General features: G+C 30.5%; 1 protein-coding gene across 1 annotated transcript in view; it reads right to left on the reverse strand.

Annotated features, from left to right (window-relative positions):
• Window positions 1-24274, reverse strand: part of syngap1b (synaptic Ras GTPase activating protein 1b) — a 155267-nt gene that overhangs the window by 19816 nt on the left and 111177 nt on the right. Inside the window, exons 9-19 of the mRNA XM_051131245.1 lie at window positions 23694-24029; window positions 21469-21613; window positions 21249-21393; window positions 19363-19599; window positions 17699-17900; window positions 17388-17593; window positions 15622-15835; window positions 12318-12893; window positions 8686-9126; window positions 6699-6875; window positions 4038-4249 (exon numbers count right to left, since the gene is read on the reverse strand). Coding sequence (XP_050987202.1) covers window positions 4038-4249; window positions 6699-6875; window positions 8686-9126; window positions 12318-12893; window positions 15622-15835; window positions 17388-17593; window positions 17699-17900; window positions 19363-19599; window positions 21249-21393; window positions 21469-21613; window positions 23694-24029 — 2891 coding nt within the window. The remainder of the gene's footprint in view (window positions 1-4037; window positions 4250-6698; window positions 6876-8685; window positions 9127-12317; window positions 12894-15621; window positions 15836-17387; window positions 17594-17698; window positions 17901-19362; window positions 19600-21248; window positions 21394-21468; window positions 21614-23693; window positions 24030-24274) is intronic.

Consider the following 24274-nt stretch of genomic DNA (forward strand, 5'->3'; position numbering starts at 1 on the left):
ATACACACACACACACACACACACACTGCTGTTCAAAAGTTTGGGATCAGTGAGATTTTTTTTTTTTTTTTTTTAAAGAAGTTATGCTCATCAAGGCTATATCTATTTGATAAAAAATACAGGGAAAAAATGTAATTTTGTGAAATATTATTGCAATTAAAAAAAAAACAGTTTTCTATTTTAAAATACTTTAAAATATAATTTATTCCTGTGATCAAAGCTGAATTTTCAGTATGGTTACACCAGTCTTCTTCAGCGTCACATGATCCTTCAGAAGTCATTCTAATATGCTGACTTATTATCAATATTGGAAACATTTGTGCTGCTTAATATTTTTTGGGACCTGGGATACTTTTTTCAGGATTCTTTGATTAATAATAAGTTAAAAAGAACAGTGTTTATTTAAAATAGAAATTTTGTGTTACAACATACACTACCTATTCAAAAGTTTGGGGTCAATACATTTTTAAAACATTTCTTTTTTAAAAGAAATTAATACTTTTATTCACCAAGGATGTGTTAAATGGATAGTAAAGACTTATATTGTTATATTAAGCAGCACAACTATTTCAACACTGATAATAAATTAACATATTATTACTATACATATTATTATTTCATATTATTATGATTTCTGAAGGACCATGTGACACTGAAGACTGGAATAATAGCTGATGAAAATTCAAAATAGGAAACCAATATTAGAAATTGCAACAATATTTCACAATATTACTGTTTTTTCGGCATGTTTCATCAAAAAACAAAAAACAAAACAAAAAAAACAGCCTTTTTAAGCGCAAGAAACTCCATTAAAAATAAATAAAAATAATAATAAAAAAAAACTTTTCTATAGCAGTACAGCAGTATATTATATATATATATATATATATATATATATATATATATAAATAATGTAAATTTCCTACCATAAATATATCAAAGTTACATTTTTGATTAGTAATATGCATTGCTATATATATATATATATATATATATATATATATATATATATATATATATATGAGGGTCATATATATATGAGATTGTATTTGTTGTGCTGCCTTAAATGAACATGTTTAGTTTAAATTTGGAGTGAAACATGACCTTGACCAGGTTTTGTGACAAAAAGCCATGAATTGAAATATTAGGAATCACATATGAGGCTTGTGTTTGAATATATGCAAACACAAGCCTGTTTCTGCAGTTCTAAAGTTTCTGAAGAAATATCCAAATGAATCCTCTTGACACTGAGACTGATATTCCCGCAAGGCCTGAACAACTGAAAGCCAAATGTGATGAGGAGCGGCTGACACATGAGAGCGCTGTTCTTGTGATAGCACATAGAGATATGGAGAACATGAACATCTGAGATATGATCTATTCTGATGTGTAAGACACTTTCATCACACAGTATGTTCCAGAAAACACAGTGAAGAGAGAAAATGCAGCAGGCAGTTCAGGAAGAAAGACGATTCTGGGTATTTTCAAGATGTTCTGCTACAATCACTGATGGTTATTTGGAAAAGAAATCGCCAGCACCTTTTTCTGTTTTCAAGATATACAGGTAGAAGCCAAACAAAGGCTTGTTTAAACATTATTATTGCAGATATGCTGAAATCAAATCACCCTAATGAATGAAAACATAATCATTTACACACCTTCATCTCATTCTTAAACCTGATTTATATATATATTTATATATTTATTCAATTTCTTCAGGTTTGGAATGACATGAGGGTGAACAAATAATCACAGAATTTTTATTAATGCATAAATGATCTGTAAGAGTTTTTGCAGATGGCAATTTTTCTTTCTGAGCAAGTTATTTAAACATTAGCATTTCATGAACCAACTTTTCTTTTCAGCTCAAGCACTGTCCATGTCAAAGTTGTTTCCTCAGACGGCACCACACTTAAAATGACACATATACTGCAAACACACGACTGCCTCCGTTACAAACACATCCCGTTCATCCTGAGATCATTCCAGTATTGCACTAATACACGTCAAGGAAGGAAGAGACTCGATGATTTATATTTTTATGCCCTTTTGGGAGTAAGAACCGGGTCTCTCTTCACCATCTGAGTGTCTTGACTCTGTGTCTTCATTCCTAGAATTGGATTGAAACAGCAATATACTCTGTGACACAGAATATGCAGTAAGTGCTGCATTACAGGAAGTTACATCATCATTTCATCAACCAATGGGTGGGGTGATGTCATTTATAACAGTGAACAAAATATTGGAAGATGGGTCTCTGTAGATTCACACAGCTGAAGAGAATCCAAATAACATACAGTAATAAAAGTGATGAAGTGAAACAGAACAAAACCACAACAAGGAAATGAACCCAGTTCATCAACTAAAAGTAGCTTTGTGAGGACACACAAATATGGCAGTTACAAGACTGAGACGTCCATGTTAAACTATGACAGTGGCACAATTCAACATAAATGGAAATCGCTCTAGAAAACCCCTTATAAGATCTATAAAACATATACAGTGAGCCTAAAAAGTATCTGCGTCATTAGAAAAAAAAAAATGTCTGAATATCAAACAAAATATAAAATAATGCAAATTATAAATTAATTTAAAAACTGTTAATCAAAAAGTAATTAAAACAATTAATATATATATATATATTTATTTTTTTTAATTAATTTTAATAAAAATGTAATAAAATTAATTAAAATTTAAATAGATACTTTAATTCAGCAAGTATACATTAAATTGATCAAAAGTGACAGTAAAGACATTTCTAAAGTTACAAAAAAATGATATTTCAAATAAATGCTGTTCTTTTGAACTTTCTAATTATCAAATAAATAAGCAAGTAAATATCAACTAGCTTTAACAAACTTTCAAAATACTATTAAAATCTATTTAAAAAATAGTATTAAGCATTGGTGAGTAACAAAAAGCATAAAAAATATAGATATAATAAAGCATAAAAGATTTAATTAAATGAATTTAAATTAAATTAAAAAAATGGAACTACAAATAAACATAAAAATATAGATATAATAAAGCATAAAAAAACTTAATGAAATTAAAATGAATTAAAATTAAATAAAACATGTAAATAAAAGTAAAGCTAAATAGAAGTACAAATAAACATCAAAAATTGTAATAAATAAATGGAATCATTTGTGGAAATTAAAATGAACAAGCTATTATCCATTATATCTATTTAATAAATTGTTCAAATGTTATTTAAATATGCAAAAAAGGTATTGAAAGTTTTAAAATATAAAGAAATGAAATCATGTAATAAAAGTAAAACAATAACATTAAAATGGAATTAGAAATTAAACAATTAATTAAAAATAAAATGTATTTAATTAAAAAAAAAAATTATAATGCTAAAAGAGATTTCTATTTCAAATAAAGGCTGTTCTTTTGAACGTTATAATTGTAAAATAAGTAAATAAATAAGAAGCATAAGAAAATATGAAGCAGTGGTAATAATAAATGTTTCTTGAGTAGCAAGTCAGCATATTAGAATGATTTCTGAAAGATCATGTGACACTGAAGACTGGAGTAATGATGCTGAAAATTCAGTTTTGCAACACATGAATAAATTACATTTTAGAATATATTTAAATACAAAACAGTTATTTTAAGTTTTAATAATATTCACATTATTACTGTTTTTACTGTATTTTTAATCAAACAAATACAGCCCTAATGAGCATAAGACTCTTTTTTTAAAAACATTAAAACTTTTGATTGTATATAAAGCACTTTATTTTTTAAATCACTTTTTGTGAAATGCTTTTGCTTGAAAGTTGTGCCTGTGCTATATATTATTTTAAATGAATGCCACTAGATTTGACATTTTTATATTTTGTTATCTAACACAATGACATTCAGACATTTTTAAGTTTGGTTTAAATGTGCAAATACTTTTTCCGGCCACTATTTCTAAACAGCGTTACATAAGGGGTCTTTGTCAAATGAACTGAGGTAAATACGCAGCGAGTGTGATTGCGTAACCAGCGCCCAGTGTTTTTCCAGCCTCTTTTTTTCCATATTACCTGTCAATAATTCCTTTAATTTGGTTGTCTTTCTCCATCTGCTGCTGTCTCAGTCTCCTCTCGCTGTCCTCCAGTCGGCTCTGATACTGCAGCAGGATTTTATTGGTCTGCTGCTCCTGAGTTAACAGCCTCCTCTCATACTCCTCCAGCTTGCGGTGTGACATCATCAGACGCTCCTTCAAAGAGTTGATCTCCTCCTCGTATTCACGCACCTGCGTCCAGAGAAGAGATGAGGATGGCAGGCATGTTATCAGAGCAGATGTTACGCTCATCTTGATGGCTTCGATGAGACAGTAAGGTAATAGGTTGGTGAGTCAGTTACTAAAAGTGTCGAAAAGTTTTAAAAGTGCTAACATTTTTTAAAAATAATTCAATAAAAAAACAAACAAACATTCAAACTAAATAAAAATTAATTTGGAAAAATACATAAAAATAAAATTAAAAGTAAAAAATCTAAAATATTAATTGAATAATTTTTGTTTAAAATTATAATTAACAAGGTATTATTAAACTTTCAAAATGCTATTAAAATCTGGGGGAAAAAAAACAGAAAGGTAAAACCCACTACTTTTTCATGTATTAAATAAAAGTTTTCATTAAAAGTAAAATAAATAAATAAAATTACACAACAAATAATACAAACAATAAGTAAAAATTTTAATTAAGTAAAAATGTAATAACAAAAATAAATAAAAATCTCAAACATTTACTAAAACTAAAATCTTAAAACTATCTAAAAAATCCATTCCATTAAAAGGCTTTAATAAACTTTCAAAATACGATTAAAATCTAAAAAAATATATATATATATATAATAATAATAATAAAATAAAAATAAATAAAAATACACAGTAAGGTAAAAAGGTACTTCATTGCATTGAAAGTATTAAAAATACTTTTAAAATCTGGAAAAAAAACAGTAAGGTAAAAAAAAGGGTACGTCTATGTATTAAAAGTATTAAAAAATAAAAGCAAAAATAAAGGTTCTAATCAAAATGGAAAAAAAAAAAAAAAAAATCTAAATTACACAAAAAAATACAAAAATTAAATAAATACATTAAATAAAAATGTAAATAAATAAATAATAAATATAAATAAAAATCAAATTCAAGTAAAAAACAAACATTAATTAATTTTTTTTGAAGATTAAAAATATAATTATAATTAAATATATGTAATATAATTAAAAAGGTATTACCCACTCTATTAAAAGGCTTTAATAAAATGTAAAAATACTATTAAAATCTATGAAAAAAAACAGTAAAGTGAAGAGAAAACCTACTTCTGTGCATTAAAAGCATTAAAGAAAAGTTCTTAATAAAAGTTAAAAAAAATAAAATAATAAAATTAAATGTTAAAAAATAATACAAAAATTGAATAAATTAATAAATTACTTAAATTACTAAAAATGTAATAAATAATAAAAAAATAAAAGTAAATAAAACTAGTTAAAAAAATAAATGTAATCAATTTGTAAAAACTGTAATGACCAAGATATTTTTCATTACACGGCTAATAAACAATAATGTCTAATAAAAATATAATTAAAATATGCAAAAAGTAATAAAAAAAAAGGTAATAAAGTACTCCTAGTGTCCAGGATCGATGATACACTAAAAGTTTAAAATAATATTAAAAGTCTTAAAAAGTATTAGAAGCATTAAAAAGTATTTAACAAAAGTCTATTTTAATATATTAAAAATAAAATGAAACGGTGAAAAACATGAAAAAAGTATTAGTAAAATAAACTTATTAAAAACCCAGAATAACTTTATAGATAAGACATTATCTATTCAATTTAATTAACATTCAATATGTAAAAAAAGGTATTAAAAAAGTATATATAACCAGGATATTCTTCAAAAATGTATCTTCTGTGAGAAATAAAGACTAAGAAAGTAAGTCACACAGGTTTAGAAATAATACGAGTTTTCATATTTCTGTAGCTCAGCCGTTTTCAAAACAGTGTGGTTTTCCAGTAATGAGCAACTTTCAGAATTCTGGCCAAAATTCGGGAACTCACAAGCAATCATGATTTTGCTCCCTGCAGCTTTTCCACAAGGAGCGTGTCATTCACGCATGAAAATGTTGCCTAGACGGGCGACTAAAGTTAATGCAAATGAGCAAATTCTCCTTTCAAACCACACAGGAATAAGAAAATGTGTTTAAAAACGCTGATTCATAGCTGAAGATGAACCTGTCCTTTAATGGGCACGCTGTGAAACAACGAAAAGCGGTCGCGTGTCACCTCTACGCACAGAACAGAGGGTCAAGAGCAGCCGGGACGTACTGATTGAAAGCCCATGCTGCTCTCTCCTCAAGTCTGTTTACTGCAAAAGGCTGCTCATTCTCATTTGATATTTAAATAATGCATAAATGAGGCCACCAGCACCATCTGTTGCAGAGGTGAAAGACATGATATGCATTTCCTTGACACTTGTGTGCCGAGGTGAGAGACACAACTGCACTACGACAACAGAGAGTCCTGTGGCGCATTTGCATAAGGACAGGAAGAATAAAGCTTGAGAAACTTTTTGGGGTTAACTAACCCTTTAATTCACCCTAAAGTGGTTCTAAGTGAAAGCAGCTTTCTGTCTGTCTAAATATAATAAACCCACAGCACATATCTAGTATAGCTAGTTGAGTAAGAGAGAAACACACCCTGTCCAGACGCGACTCGTCCATGCTCTTTGAATACTCCTTGAGTTTGTACTCCTCTCTGTCGATGCGGGAACTCTCTATGTCAGCAGAAAGATGGGGCATGTTGGACACCCAGGCGACTGTTCGCTCAGAGGCAGGGGTCGGGGGGTTGAGAGTGGATGGAGATTGGGAAGAGCCCTGAGGAAAAGAACAAAACAAGGTGTAAGTGTGGAAACAGATATTTGGACTGCATCTTTAATATTTACACTACACAGATTTTTATGTTTTTAAAAGACGTCTATTCTGCTCACCAAGGCTGCATTTTTTAAATCAAAAATACTATAAAAATAGTAATAGTTTGAAATATTATTACAATTTCAAATAACTGTTTTCTATTTGAATATATCATAAAATGCAATTTATTCCTGTGATGCAAAGCTGAATTTTCAGCATCATTACTGCAGTCTTCAGTGTCACATGATCCTTCAGAAAACATTCTAATATGCTAATTTGCTGCTCATTTTTTAAATTTTTATTAATGTTGAAAACTTATTGTTGCTTAATATTTTTGTAAAAACTGTGATACATTTTTTTCAGGATTCTTTGATGAATAGCAAATCCAAATGGAAAGCATTTTTTAAAAATACAAATCTTTTGCAACAAAAAATTTGTTATTATGCTACTTACAATTACATTTTGGCTTTAATAAACTTGCAAAATACTATTAAAATCTAAAATCTAGTAATTAAAATTACATTAAAAATGAATTAAACAAATAAAATTAACAAAAAGAAAAAGTAAATAAAAGTAAAAAAAAAAAAGTATCAGTTAAAAAATAAACTACATTTTTTTGTGAAGACTATAATTAACAAGATATTACCCATTAAATGGCTTTTTTTTTATTAAAATCTGCAAAAAAGCATTAAGTCTTAAAAAGTTTTAAAAGTATTCAATAACAGTAATAAAATAAAATTAAAATTACATAAATTACAATTATTAAATTAAATATAAAAGAAAAGTAAAAAGAAAAGAAAAGAAAAGAAAAGAAAAGAAAAGAAAAGAAAAGAAAAGAAAGTATAATAAATAAAATAATATATTTTGGCTTTAATAATTTTTAAAAATATAATTAAAATCTGCAAAAAAGTATAAAATCTTAAAAGTATTAAAAGCATTAAAAAGTATTTAATAACAGTAAAATAATAATTTAAATTACATAAATTAAATAAAAATTAACAATTAAAAATAAAATAAAAACAAAAAACTAAAAAGTAGTAGTAAAAGTATTTAAAAAAATAAACAATATAATTTGTGAAAATCATAATTAACAAGATATTATCCATTAAATAGCTTTAATATATTTTCTAAATGTAATTAAACTCTGCAAAATAGTATTAAAGCCTTAAAAAGTATTAAAAGCATTAAAAAGTATTTATTAAAAGTAAAATAATAAAATTAAAATTACATAAAAATGTATTAATTAAAAATAAAATTAAAAATGAATGGAAAAATTAGAGTGTTTTTATCACAAAAGTAAGGTATTTTTAAAATGTGAACAATATTTTTGATTTTGAGGGGTAAAAATATTGCCTTCTTTTAAGATATTGTTAAATGCAAAGAATAAATGTGAAAAACTCCCTGTATATATAGCTAAATAAACCTTTATTTAAAATGATCTCATTTATAACTGTTTTCTATTCGGATAGATAAATTATGATTTTTTTTTTTTTGTTTGTTTTTGCTAGCTGTATTTATTAAATATTAAAAAAGTGTTCAAGTTTGATGTTGCCACTTTAACAGGATCCTCATTATTTTTGTTTTAATAAACTAAATTATTGCCCATTTAATGGCTTTAATAAATTTTTAAGGTCCCCACTTTTTCCCCAGATGTTCCAACGCAAGATTTGTCAATAATTTTATAGAGATCACACACAAAATGTAATATCTAGCTGATGAAATACTAGACAAAGACACACGTTCGATAATGAGTAATGGTTTCTGATTGGAACACCTGTTTGCTCATGGTAGGCTTGAGCAGATGCTGTTGCTGGATCTGCTGCCGTTCCTGATGTGATTTGGATTGCTGCGTGGACTGCGGCGTCCCGCCCTGAGAGCCCTGGGACCCCTGGCTCTCTCTGGTGGAGCTCTGCTGATGCGGCAGGCCAGGCGGGGTGCTGTCTTTGACGGAGAGTTGCTGCCGAGGACCCTGCTGCCGGCCCCCGAAGCCGGACTCCGGGGACTGGAGCAGGTTTCCGCTCTGCGGCCTGGTTTTGCCCGCAGGAGCGGCGGCGGCAGAACTCACGGAAAGCTGATGCGAGGGTTGCGATTTCATGCGCTGCGTGGGAGGAGCCATGGAGCTTTGACGGACAGGCTGAACGGTGGAAGGAGGCGTGGCGAGCGATGAATGAGATGTGCCGGTCTGCGATGCCATGCCTGCCATCTGCTGCTGCTCCTAGTCGTGAGACACATGCTTAAATAACAACCACCAATCTACCCAGTACAGTAAGTACTACATTTATTAAGTAAATAATCTATTATATAATCTATTTATGCTTATTTTGTAAAGCAAAATAAGCATAAATAGAATGCTGCAGGAGTTATGCATCTTTGTAGGGCAAACTGAAGTTCACATAGGATCTGTGACCAGAGAAGTTTAAGAATCTATAGTGTTTCATGCTTAACTTCTTTAGTCCATTTTGTCCACTACTGTCACCTGAGTTTTGGTTCCTTGCCTCTGTTGCCTTTGGCTTGCTGAGTTGGGGCTTAAAAGGTAATTAACATTCAGAAATAGTATCAAGTTTCGAACAAAATTGAGCTGGATAAAGACACTGTCTTCAGTATATCTGCTTTGAAGTTGTTTCATAATTGATGCATAATGACAGAAATTAATTAAGCTAAATAATGACACTATTATCTTCTGCAGAGCTGCTGTATTTTTTAATCAGATTTGTTTTTTAATTGACACTGGCTGTTCGTGTGTTGAATTGAATCAACACTGATTCAATTCATATTGTATACAGTGTTATATAAACAAACATGCATAGAAATTGCGTTTTTAAGACGTTAAATCATGAGGCAGGTTTTATGGTTGTATTTTATGACATAGAATAAAACCATAAATAACCACAGGCCCATAAAAACATTTTATATACACTGTTGATCAATAGTTTGGGATCCGTAAGATTTTTAATGTTTTTAAAGAAGTCTCTTATGCTCATCAATGTTCCATTTATTTGATGAACAAAAAGGGTAATATTATGAAAATATTATTGCAATTTAAAATAACAGTTTTCTATTTTAATGTGCATTCAAATATAATATGTCTGTGTTGCAAAGCTAAATTTTCATCAGCCATAACTCCAGTCTTCAGCGTCATTAGAATGATCCTTCAGAAATCAATTCTAATATGATGATTTATTATCAATGTTGAAAACAGTTTTTTTTTCTTTAAAAACATAAAAACTCTTATGATCCCGCGGCAGTGTGTGTGAGTTTATGTATGTGTATATATATATATATATATATATATATATAAAATCCACAAGACCAGAGAGTGTCCCATTTCTCATTTTATGATAAAGATGATGGTGCTCTTGGGCTTCTTTGTACCATTTGATCATAGATACATTTACTTAAAGGGGTCCTATTATGCTCTTTTACAAAGTCTTGATTTTGTTTTGGGGGTGTACTAGAACATGCTCTATTCTAAACACATTATTTTTCACATAATTTACATTATTACAATACCTTTCTCCCCAGTCTGGCACAAATAGCTCGATTAGTTCCGGATTTAATGAAGCCAAGCCTTCCGAAACAGGAAATGTGTTGTGATTGGTTAGCTCTCCCAGTGCGTTCCGACTGGCGAACACTTTATTAGACTTTATTAGACTCCGATTGCATTCGTTTGAAAGAAGGAAGTCATATACATTTAGGATACATGGAGAGTGAGTAAATAATACACTACAGTAGTGTTGAGTCCTATCCTCAGCCTGTGAGATCGCAGATACATGATGTTATTGTGCTAATTTATTTAATTATTTTACATATTTAGTTTCATTGCCCGAAACCAGCTCCAGCATAAGGCTAAAAGCAGCCTAACATTATCAAAGAACATCATCACTGATTAGCCTAGCCTATTCCAGTGTAAGTTTGTGCATTTAAAAAAAAAAAACGCTCACATTATAAGTGAAGCTAGCGTTATCTACACTGTATGATGAATAAATCTCTTTTCACACACTGCACTCGTCTGCAGTGCGTTACGGCTCCGACGCGGCACCGGAGTAGATCGCAGCTTCGGCATGTGTTTCGACCCCCTGTACTGCACACGTCTGCGGCGCATTACTGCTCTGAAGCGGCCACTCTAGTTAATGCTTGTGTTTATACTCGCCACGCTGTGGCTCGTTGAAGTGGTTCTCCACACTGCATTGCTAAAGTTAGGCTAATCCCCCACCTCGTCCCTACACACCCCCAACAATTTGAATTTCCGTAGGCGGGATTTAATTTAATGATATTCTAATGTACTGCGTTGTGACATCACTGCACGCGGAAAACAAACGCTGTAGTCCAAAGGAGCCGTTCATTGTAGTTCTTCAAAAGAGATTTTTTTAAAACGAAATATCTCCTTTTGGAGTGGACTTTGAGATTTGTAACTTTGTAGATCCTTTTCATGCCCAAAGATACATACCACACACTGGCTAAAATTCAAAGAGTGAAAAAGCATAATAGCACCCCTTTAAGAAGCAAAATGACACAAGATATTAAGTCTGTTTTCTGAAAATTGTATCAAAATTAAGTGAGTTTATTTTTAAAACAAGAACAAATATCTGCCATTGGGGTCAGATCTATCTATTTAATTCAAAGGGAAAACAAGTTAATTTTTCTAACCCCACTGGCAGATATTTGACACTTAAAGGAGAAGTTCACTTGCAGAACAAAAATTTACAGATAACTTACTTGTCATTCAATTAATGGGAGTTTATTGACATACCCCAACTGTACTGAACCGGAATAAACAGAGTTCACGCAGAGCTAGACAGATGTGCATTTGAGGTTAAAAAGTATAGAAACTGTAATTTCTTTCTTTCTTTTTTTTTTTTTTTTTTAAATAATCAATCGTTTAGCTAGATAAGACCCTTCTTCTTCGGTTGCGATCGTTTAGAGCCCATTGAAGCTGCATTTAAACTACACTTTCGAAGTTTAAACTAACGGGCACCACAGAAGTCCATTATATGGAGAAAAATCCTGAAAAGTTTTCCTTACGACTGAAGAAAGAAAGACATGAACATCTTGGATGACAAGGGGGTGAGTAAATTATCAGTTAAATTTTGTTTTGAAATGAACTTCTCCTTTAATTTTAATACATTTTCAGTAAACAAAACATCATATTGCTTCTCAACTAAATGATTTTTAAAAATGTTTGCATTTTTGTACTGGAAGACGAAAATATATATATTTTTTTTACAGTGGAGAACTTCTATATTAAAATCAAATTGATACTCTACCAAATGCCTTTCCAAAAGCAAATAAAAACAGTCCAGAAAAGGAGCTCCTCCATGGCTTTTGACCATGGTACCACCATACCTTTTTGCAATAATGACTATGTTAAGATCAAAATGATGCCAGTAAAAACGGTCAAGAAAATACCTGCATGTGCATGGAGAGCTGGCGTCGGCCGTATTCGCTCTGGTTATGGCGGCTGTAGTCGTCGCTGTAGCTGTGGGAGTGAATAATGCTCGGCTGACCCAGATGAGGGCCGGGCCTGAGGGTGGAGAGGTCCTCGCTTCGGGAGAAACCGCCGTGGGCGAACTGCGGGATGTAAGTGGGGTGAGAAGCGTCCGGCTCCGGGGCGAGCAGGAGAGGAGGAGGAGGTTGAGCTCGACTGTGCTGGTGGTGAAGCTGAGGCCCATCAGCAGCCAGGTGGAACAGAGGGTTCTGGAAGGAGAGGGGGTAGCGGAGGGCGGCGGCTTGCTGCTGTTGCTGCTGGGACAGCGAGTCGGTGGTGGTTCCCATCTGGCTCAGCTGGCTCAACCTCAGACCGCCGGACATGCTGGAACCCCCGGATCCGGCCGACATACGCCCTCCGGCGCGCAGCTGACCTCCGAGGCCTCCTCCCAAGCCCGCGAGCCCACCGTAGCTGCCGAGGCCGGCAATCGAGGCCTGGGAAGAGTTGAGCATGTCCCCCATAGACTGCAGGTTAGAGACGCTGTTCATTCTTGAGTCCTGGAGGTCCATCATAGAAACATTTTCATTAACACCTAGAACCCTAGGGCGAGAACGATGCAGATACCCGCCGTGCGCAGCAGGTGTGGCCGGTTATGAACGTGCCTTGACAGCATGTGTGTATTAAGGAATCATTCACCCAAAAATGAAATTTCTGTCATTATTTACTCATGTTATTTATAGCCCATATGCTGCTTTTTTTTTACTGAAACATAGAAGGAATATATGTTTTTTTTATTATTCCTACTGTATGCTTTTTATGCATAAAAAGCCAGGTTGTCCTAGTAATAATGTCAAAATTTTTAATGATATAAATATAGTATATAATATGTGACTCTGGACCACAAAACCAGTCATAAGGGTCCATTTTTTGAAATTAAGATATATACATCATCTAAAAGTTGAATAAATAAGCTTTCCACTGATGTATGGTTTGTTAGGATAGGACAATATGTGGTTGAGATACAACTATTTGAAAATCTGGAATCTGAGGGTGCAAAAAAATCAAAATAGTGAGAAAATCACCTTGTTGTCCAAATGAAGTTCTTAGCAATGCGTATTACTAATCAAAAATTAAGTTTTGATATATTTAAGGTAGAAAATTTACAAAATATCTTCATGGAACATGATCTTTACTTAATATCCTAATGATTTTTGACAGAAAAGAAAAATCTGTCATTTTGACCCATACAATTTTTTTTTGGCTATTGCTATAAATATACCCATGCTACTTAAGACTGGTTTTGTGGCCCAGGGTCACATATTATATATAACATTTAAATAATGTTAATAAATAATTATAATCAGCTTTATAGGATAAAATAAATTGAACTGAACTCAAAATGAACATAAAACACTATGTAAAGCACCATAAAAAAATATTCATATAACTTAAATTTTTTTTTTTTCAATGGTTCAAGAAATAACTCAAATTGATTTTTTTTCAAAAGCTCATTTAAATGTGTCATGTTTATATTGTGTAAAATATTGTAATTTTTTGGATTTTTTTTTTTTCAGATGAGTTTTTTGACATGAAATTTACAGCATATCAAAAAATAAATAAATAAATAAATAAATAAAAAAGACACCAAAATGTCTAAGTAATAATGTCAAGATAAATGACATATACCAATATCATTTTTAAAAATGTTTTTAAATAATCAGCACTAGCTTATATAAGAAAAAAGAAGTTGACTGAATTCAAAATAGACACAAAAAAACACCATAAAAGCACCATAAACAATTCATAATAATTCATATGAATTATTATTGTTACACTGTGTAAAATATTTCCATTTAAAAATCATGTAGAGTTTACAGATTATAGCCTATACACAGCATATTTGAACAATTAAATAAGAATTCAAATAAAGAAGACACCCAATTGTCCTCATAATAGTAATACTCAAGATAAATGTTATATAATTGTTTAATTATTTAAAAAATGTCAATGAATAATTAAGAAAAATAAATTTAACTGAATTCAAAATAGACAAGATAACTTAAATTGATTTTAGTTCTGTATGAATAATTTAGATGTCATCACATTATATTTAAGTGTTATTGTTACTGTTTATTGTGTAAAATATTTCTAATGAAAAAAAGTCATGTATAATTTGCTGATTATACTTTATACACAGATGTTATTTACAGCATCTTAAAAATAATATTTTTTTATTATAGATAATGAAATTAAGAACGAAAGAAAAATTGTCCTAGTAATAATGTCAAATAAAATTATTTAATTGATAAAATATAACATTCTACATATACATATATATATATATATATATATATATATATATATATATATATATATATATACACACACACACACATATATACACACATATATATATATATATATATATATATATATATACACACACACACACATATATACACACATATATATATATATATATATATATATATATATATATATATATGTATATAAACAGTTATATGACAAATTCATTTTCAGTAGCTTTTATAGAAGAAAAATATATTTAACTCAATTCAAAACCTTTGTAGCTAAATTTTTAAATTAAAAAATAATAATAATTCTGAGACTTATTTTTTGAAGCTAAAGCACCTCTGAAATAGACTACATAATTAAAATTATTTAAAAAATCATTTGAAAAAAAAAAAAAAACTAACATGGCAGGTGGCATTCGTATGTAATTATTTAATTTTTTTAAATGAATAAAATTAAATCTGCTAAATCTTACATTTCAAGAAGACCTGGAATATAGTGCACTAATAATATGTACTACCTTTATAGTGCTTTTTTGACAGCATTAGCCACAATGAAAAATGCACGTGATGCAATTTTGCAGTAAATACTCACAGAATTTACATTTTTGGGCGAACTATTGATTTTTTTGCATGTCAGGACCCTGAATCGCAAATGGTGATGCAAGATTAACGTAAAGAATCTCTAGCGTATGTACTGACTGCACCCACATCATCTCGTTGCCCTCTTTCCATGCTTGGATGGTATTTGACTCTGCAGTAAGCAGGTCAGTGGCGCTTCCTTCTCCCACAGGAACAAAGCCAACCCTCAGAAAAGCTGGTGAAACGTGCGCTAGGGAGCGAGCTGTTATTCACATGAGAATTTGGACCAGACAGCACTGACCATAGCCATTAGAAAGATTTCTAAATGTAAGGGGCAATTATTGAATCAGAACCCCCCACCCTATCAGAAGCACTGCTCTATGGGACTTACCTTTGGGTCTGGATCAGTAATATCAGAACTGCTAGTACAGTACGCTGGACTGGAGCGGGCCAACGGGGGACGGGCGACGTAGAAAACGTCTTTAGATGAGGCTCGGTGAGGATGATCGCGGTCCGTAAAACCCCCCATTCCGGCACGGGACTGAGGGGCGCCGCCACTGGACATGGCAGAGGTTGGAGAGGGCAGGCGAGTGATCTCGACTGAACTATGTGAGATATGACAAAGTTAACAAGCAATATTACATAACACATTCACTTACTGTATACTCCGTTCTATACGATGTGATGTTTTCATTATTCTTGATTTTTTTATTTATTTTATTAATAATATAATATTATTTTAGTATCATTGATATACTATTGTAGTTTATGTTAATATATATATACACACATATATATATATATATATATATATATATATATATATATATATATATATATATATATATATATATATATATATATATATATATATATATATATACACATATATATATATATATATATATATATATCTATATTCACTTTATTTATTAATATTTTTTGTTAGTTTTAGTTTATTTTACTTTTTATTTTTTTTTTATGTAAAACTAAGCAAAAATAAGAAATGTTATTATCTGAAATAAAACAAGGTAAATTATTTTATTTTAGTTAATGTTTTCTTTAATTTTTATGGTTTTAATTTTAATTAACAATAATAGCCTGCTTTCATAGAGGCATAATACAAATAAAATAAAATAAAATAAAATAAAATAAAAAAAATAAAATAAAATAAAATAAAAAAGAAATAAAATTAAATTAAATTAAATTTTTCTTTTAAGATTCATTGTAAGTAACAGGAAAGAAAATCCTGAAAATAAAAATCCTGAAATAATTCCCATAAAAATTAAATAATTCCACAATATTATTATAAATAAATGCACAATATTATTAAATATTTGGATGACTAATAAAATAAAATAACATTTAGAAAATGTACACTCTTACCCATTGTTTTATACAATACAATATTTTATAATATGTATAAATTGTATTTTACATGTGTTTATACAGTGTGATAAAGGATTTTAAAATAAAATAAAATAAAATTTATTGTAAAATACAATATTTTACATTATTATATTTTAAATGTTTTTTATACTGTGTGATAAAGGTTTTACAATAAAATAAAATAAAATGAAAAGTATTTATAAAAAAATGTTTATAAAATGTACTCTCACCTATTTTTTAAATACAATATTTTACATTATTTTATTATATTGTATAATATACAAACATTATATTTTAAACGTGTTTTTATACTGTGATAAAATATTTTAAAATAAAATAAAATGTATCTACTGATAAATATTACTTAAATGTATACTCTTACCCATTTTTTTAAATGCCATTATTTATTTTACATTATTTACTTTACATGCCATTATTTGATAAAAGATTTTAAAATTAAATAAATTAAATTTGTGTGATAAAATATTTTATATCAAATATAATAAATGTGATATTATAAAAGATATAGATATTGTACTAACACCATAATTTATTAAAATAGTTTCTGTAAAATAGAATAAAATTGTTTAAAAAAAGAGAAAGCAGAATGAAATAGTACAAAATGTTGTTATTTTTTTTTAATTTATAGTACCCACTGCACCCCTGTTTGGGTTTGGAAAGGTGCCTAAAAATACAGAATAAAATACTGCTCACTTGGATGTAAATAATTTATCCAGAGGTGACACATATTAAGACAGCAGATGTTACCTGTTGAGGTCCCTCATCATGAGGTTCTGGAACTCAGACGAGACGCCCCTGTTGAAGCTGGGTCTGGACAGCAGCCTGTCAGTCTGTCTCTCTGGAGGCTGTCTGTCCGTCTGATGGCTGGGCTGTCGCTGGAGGTGAGGGTTACGGAGGGCCATGCTGATGTCATTCAGAAGGCGGGGCAATGGTCCGAGTTTGATGATAGCGTCCTTTGGCACGGTAAAAACAGACAGAGGAGAGCAAACTGATGACCGATCGCAAACGTAAGTAAACAATCACAATCATCTTCATGGAGATTATCAAACAGCATCTACCTTGCTTAGTTGTGCCATGACTTCCCACAGGAGACTATGCAGGATCGAAAGCTCCCTTCCCAAGTCGATGTAGCCCTCAAAGGCACCAGCATTGCTCACGCTGTCGAGATTGGAGATCTCATACAGGAACTGCTGCATGGAGCCCCACTCCATCTCTAAAAACTCATTCATAAAGCACATGTACTCCTCCTTACTGCCAAACCTGGAACACAGTGAGGAATCGTTAAGGACACAGGGTTTATATGCCCAAACGCTATAATTTAACCCAAAAAAAATGAGGGTAAAGAGATCCCCATCAGCATTGTGTCCTTGAGCAAAGACACCTAAACCCAGTGACACTCCCAGATTTAAGTGTATCATATGTTGTTTGGATGGAAGAATACTATTTAAAGCATAAATAAAATAAAATAAAATAAAATAAAATAAAATGATGATACAGGGGTTGGTTCCCATATATTATGCATCTCAAAAAAGAACAGGGAAAATTAGAATTAACAAAATAAATACCTAATGAGAAAAATAAAATAAAATAAAATAAAATAAAAAAATGATAACCAGGTTGGTTCCAATATATTATGCATCTCAAAAAAGAACAGAAAAAAAAGAGAATTAACAAAATAAATACCAGATGAGAAAAATAAAATAAAATAAAATAAAATAAAAAAAAAATGGAAGAGTAAAAGAGTAAATGGAATATATTATGCAACCCGAAAAAGAACAGAAAATTAAAAAAAAGAAACTGAAAAATTAGAATTAACAAAATAAATACCAGATGAGAAAAATAAAATAAAATAAAATAAAATATAAAATAAAAATATTGGCTGATAACCAGTATGGTATCAATATACCATGAATTCAAAATAAAATAAAATAAAATAAAATAAAATAAAATAAATAAATAAATAAATAAATAAATAAATAAATAAATAAATAAATAAATAAATAAATAAATAAATAAAATAAAATAAAAATAAAATAAAATAAAATAAAATAAAATAAATCAGATGATAACCAGGTTGGTTCCAATATATTATGCATCTCAAAAAAGAACAGGAAAAAATGAGAATTATCAAAATAACCAGATGAGAAAAAAAAAAAAAAAAAAAAAAAAAAATGGAAGAGTAAAAAGTAAATGGAATATATTATGCATCCAAAATATTATTAAAAATGTCAAATAATACAGATAAATAAATGGAATAAAATGAAATAAAATAAAAATACTGGTTGATAACCAGCATGGTATCAATAAATAAAATAAAATAAAATAAAATAAAATAAAATAAATCAGTGGATAACCAGGTAAATTCTAAAATATTATACATCCAATATATTATGAATGGGGTAAATGAGAATTAACAAAATAAATATGTAATGGAGAAAAAAAAAATGAAATGGAATAAAATGAAATAAAATAAAAAATATTGGTTGATAACAGTATGGTATCAATATATCATGTATTCAAAAGACAAAAATAAAATTAAATAAAATATAAAAGGTTAATAACCGATGTGATCCCAATATATCATGCATTCCCAATCAGAATGGCCCAGCTGAAATCCCCCAGAATCCCCTGCTGAAAAGCCCAGCATGAATGCAAGTTACTGTACTCTCATAAAACAGCAGAAAATGATGACATGGTAATAAATTTAAGTGTGTGTACTGACTTTGAGAAGTTTGCAAGGTTCTGCACAACTTTGGCTATGAGGGTGAGTGTGCGTGAAGTCTGCTCATCGGGGTACTCCTGTGTGAGGTTGAATAAGGATGGCGACATGACGGCCGGACACAGGAAGCGCAGGAAGAGGGAACCACTGATCAGTCGATCTGCAATGTCCTCTCTTCCCCTCTCAGCGCATCGAACGCGCCAGGACGCAAACACCTCTTTCAGTTCTCTCGGAAACGCACTGGGGAAAAAAAATAATACAGATGATTAAATTGGCTTGAGAAAGCAACTTACTGATCTACTCTCTCAACTTATTCTGCTTCTCGGACAATTTTCGACACCCAACTCCTCCTGGAGCTTTCACACTACAACCACCAAACTCGGCCCGGACCTTCAGACTGGTCTGACTCGGTGTGATATCTCTTTTCAGACTGATCCAGCTAACAGAATGCTAAACATGCTAGCAACATGCTAGTAACATGCTAATCATGCTAGCAAAATGCTGGGAAATTGCTAATCATGCTATAATCATGCTAGTATATTGCTTTTCATGCTAAGAACATGCTAGTAACACGCTAATCATGCTAACAACATGCTAAGCATGCTAGTAACATGCTAGAAACATGCTAGCAAAATGCTGGTAAATTGTTTATCATGCTATAATCATGCTAGTATATTGTTAAGAACATGCAAGTAACACGCTAATCATGCTAACGACATGCTAATCATGCTAGTACCATGCTAATTGTGCTAGAAACATGCTAGCAAAATGCTGGTAAATTGCTAATCATGCTATAATCATCCTAGTATATTGCTTTTCTTGCTAAGAACATGCTAGTAACACATTAATCATGCTAACAACATGCTAATCATGCTAGTAACATGCTAATCGTGCTAGAAACATGCTAGCAAAATGCTGGTAAATTGTTAATCATGTTAGTATATTGCTAATCAAGCTAACAACATGCTAATCATGCTAGTAACATGATAGTACCATGCTAATCATGTTAGAAACATGCTAGCAAAATGTTGGTAAATTGCTAATCATGCTATAATTATGCTAGTATATTGCTAATCATGCTAGTAAATGCTAGTAACATGCTAATCATGCTAGTAACATGCTAATCATGCTAGTAACATGCTAATTGTGCCAGAAACATGCTAGCAAAATGGTGATAAATTGCTACTCATGCTATAATCATGCTAGTATATTGTTAATTATGTTAAGAACATGGTAGTAACAAGCTAATCATGCTAACAAAATGCCAGTAACATGCTAATCATGCTAGTAACATGCTAATCATGCTAGAAACATGCTAACAGCATGCTAGTAACATGTTAATCATGTTAGAAACATACTAGCAAAATGGTAGTAAATTGCTTATGCTATAACCATGCTACTATCTTGCTAATCATGTTAACGCCATGCTAGTAACATGTAAATCGTGCTAGCAACATGCTAACAGCATGCTAATCATGCTAGAAACGTGCTAGCAACATGCCAGTAACATGCTAATCGTGGTATAAACTTGTTAACAACATGCTAGTAATGTTAGTCATGTTAGCAACATGCTAATCATGCTAAAACACTTTAGTAACTTGCTAATCATGTTAGAAACATGTTAGCAACATGCTAATAATGGTATAAACATGATAGTAACATGCTGATCATGCTAGAATCATGCTAGCAACATGCTAGTGACATGTTAATCATGCTAGAAACATGCTAACAACATGCTAGTAACATGCTAAATCATGCTAACATGTTAAACATCCTCATCCTAAATCATGGTAGCACCATGCTGATTCATGAACTCAAAAATCATTCATTATTCCAAACTTTTAAACAGTGTGGTTTAAAGGATGATCTACTTCAGCACTGTAACTAACCAATGAGAGTTGACGATTTTGCAGAGTGCAAGCTCACAGCACATCCGGAGGTTGGCTTGATGTTCAGGCAGTACAGACGGTGGAGTTCTCATCGGGTCGACTTCACAGTTCTCCTCTGACTCATACAGCGCTCGGATAAAATCACCTGAATCCAAATCAGACCGTTAATGTGTGAATGTACAGCGACTGAGGCGATGACAACAGCCTGAGGAAGTCTCACCTAAAACGTCTTTGAGGTACTTATGTCCGATGAGTTTGAGGTACTCTTCTATGGCTTTGGTGGCCAGGGTGTTCTCTCTGAAGATCAGGTGCTCTCGATCGATAAATCGGTCCACCTCGCACATCGCCATGTCTGAAAGAAAATCCTTGTGCAGAGCAAAACAAGAGACATCTGTAATCACTTTACAATTACCTACATTTAATTAAACTTAGTCAGTTGTCTACTGTCGACACATGCAGACAGTCTCCTAATCATGACAGAACCAACTAAGAGTGATTTAGAGTGCCCTACATAGTGTTGTTACTGTAAAAAAAACAAAAATGATTAAAAATTGTTTTTGGTGATTGAAATATAGTTTAAGCAAAATATAAATAATACATCACTTTAAACTTAAATGAAAATTAGAAATTAAAATAAATGACTAAAATTACAAAAATTAAAACCATAAGAATTTTTTTTTTTTTTAATGTTTTCTTTGCAACTAAGTGAAATAAGTTATTTTATTAATTGAACTAAATTTTATGTTTAAGTACTGAAATTACTAAAACTAAAATCATAAGAAAAATAAATATTTTTTAAAATATGTATTAAAAAAATAATACAATTGACAAATTGTATTATTGACTTAAAACTTAAATGAAAATTAAAAATGTTGCCTTCGCAACCAAGCAAAATAAGTTATCTATTAAACTACATTTTAAGTTAAAGGACTGAAATTACTAAAACTAAATTACTAAAATTACTAAAACTAAAACCATAAGAAAAATATATTTTTTTATATTTATAAAAAAATATAACTGACAAAAACAAATACTTAAAACTTAAATAAAAATGAGAAATGTTGTATTCGCAACTAAGAGAAATAAGTGAACTAATTAAATTTTAAGTTAAAGTACTGACATAACTAAAAGTAAAACCATAAGAAAAATAAATTATGTTATATTTATAACAAAAATATGTTATATTTATAACAAAAAAATACAATTGACAAAAACAAATACTTAAAACTTAAATGTAAACTACAAATGTTGCCTTAAAAACTAAGTGAAATAATGTACCTATTAAACTAAATTTTAAGTTGTATTGAAATTACTAAATCTAAAACTAAATTACTAAAACTAAAACCATAAGGAAAAAAAAAAATTAATTCATAAAAAAAATTATACACTGACAAAAAACAAAAAAACAAAACTTAAAACTTAAATGAAAATTAAAAATGTTGCCTTTGCAACTAAATGAAATAAGTTAACTATTAAACTAAATTTTAAGTTGATGTACTGAAATCGCTAAAACTAAATTACTAAAACTAAAACCATAATGTTTTTTAAATATTTATAAAAAATAATAAGTTGACAAAAACAAATACTTCAAAACTTAAAATAGAAATGCTGTCTTCACAACGAAGTGAAATAAGTTAACTTTTAAACTAAATTTTTAATTTGAACAACGAAATTACTAAAATGACTAAAACTGTAAGAAAAATAAATAATTGTTTAATATTTCTAAAAATATATTACAATTTACAAAAAACAAACTGCATAAATTAGTAAGACTAAAATTAAAATGAAAAATAAATATATATAAAAATAAAAGTTAACATTCGAAATATTAATAAATACTATAATAATATATAAATAATACTGGCACAGAGAGTTTGATGTTTAAACTAAAATTTTGATTCTCTAAAATGCATAAAAATACATATACCCAAATATTACATAAAACAGTCTATTTTTAATAAAATGTAAAATTAAATATTAGCAGGTCCACATTAAGTCGCTGATTTGGATTTTCTCAGATTGAATGGATTAAAACATGGTAAAATGTTGCACACACATTTTGATTCTCTAAAATAAATGCATAAAAATATACAACATAAACCTATATTAGGTAAAACAGTCAAATGTACTCTATTATTTTCAATAATTTTCACTATTACATCAAATATTAGCAGGTTAATGGCAGTCTACTGTGAATTTCCTCTGATTTTAAATGTTATACATCTAGTAGAAAGCATTTAATTGGCAGCTTTAAATAATTTTCATCCACCATCTTGGATTTATCTAACATTGGCACAATACATTCTAGAATTGTCTTTGTCATAAAATTTTGGGTCGGGAGGACACATATGATCCTAAAACCATTGTCTAACTAAGCAGCTCACTAGATTTTATAACATACTAAATATCCTACATATAAATGAACATTATTCACACAGGTGGTACCTTGGCCTTCCCCGTGCTCTGCAGGATGTGCACCAGAGCACAGGCCACTTCCTCTTTGCTCTTGACACTCAGCAGCGGCTCAAGAACGGCGCACAGCGTTCGGTAGTTGTTGGTCACATACTCTGCGAACTCTTTATACAGCTCCATCGGCAGGATGCTCATGGTCTGAAAGCGTGACTTGAGCCGCAGGGAGGCGTTGATGATTTTGCCCCCTCCAACGCCACCACCCTTGGCCAGGACGCTGGGCTGGATGACGGGGTACCATTGCTCCACAAACTGACGACCAGTGATGCTGGAAATGGGAATGCTGACCAAGCCCAGATATGTGCTCTTCTCCTGTTATGATCAAAAAAAAATTTACGAAACAAATGATGATCATTCACCTTAAGATAGCACGATGCTAATGAAATGCTAGTAACAGTTAGCTACAATCAATTGTGGCAGTGTCAGAAACTGTTAAAAACCTTGGAATTGGAAGTGCAGGTTTTTTCTTTTTGTTTTTTTGAGTGTTGTATTTCCTGTTGAAATAGGAAATTGGGGCGAGATATATCAAGGGCTCATCTTTTTTTATACTTTTAATT

The sequence above is a fragment of the Labeo rohita genome, chromosome 16 (genome assembly GCF_022985175.1).
Source record: "Labeo rohita strain BAU-BD-2019 chromosome 16, IGBB_LRoh.1.0, whole genome shotgun sequence".
Taxonomy (NCBI): domain Eukaryota; kingdom Metazoa; phylum Chordata; class Actinopteri; order Cypriniformes; family Cyprinidae; genus Labeo; species Labeo rohita.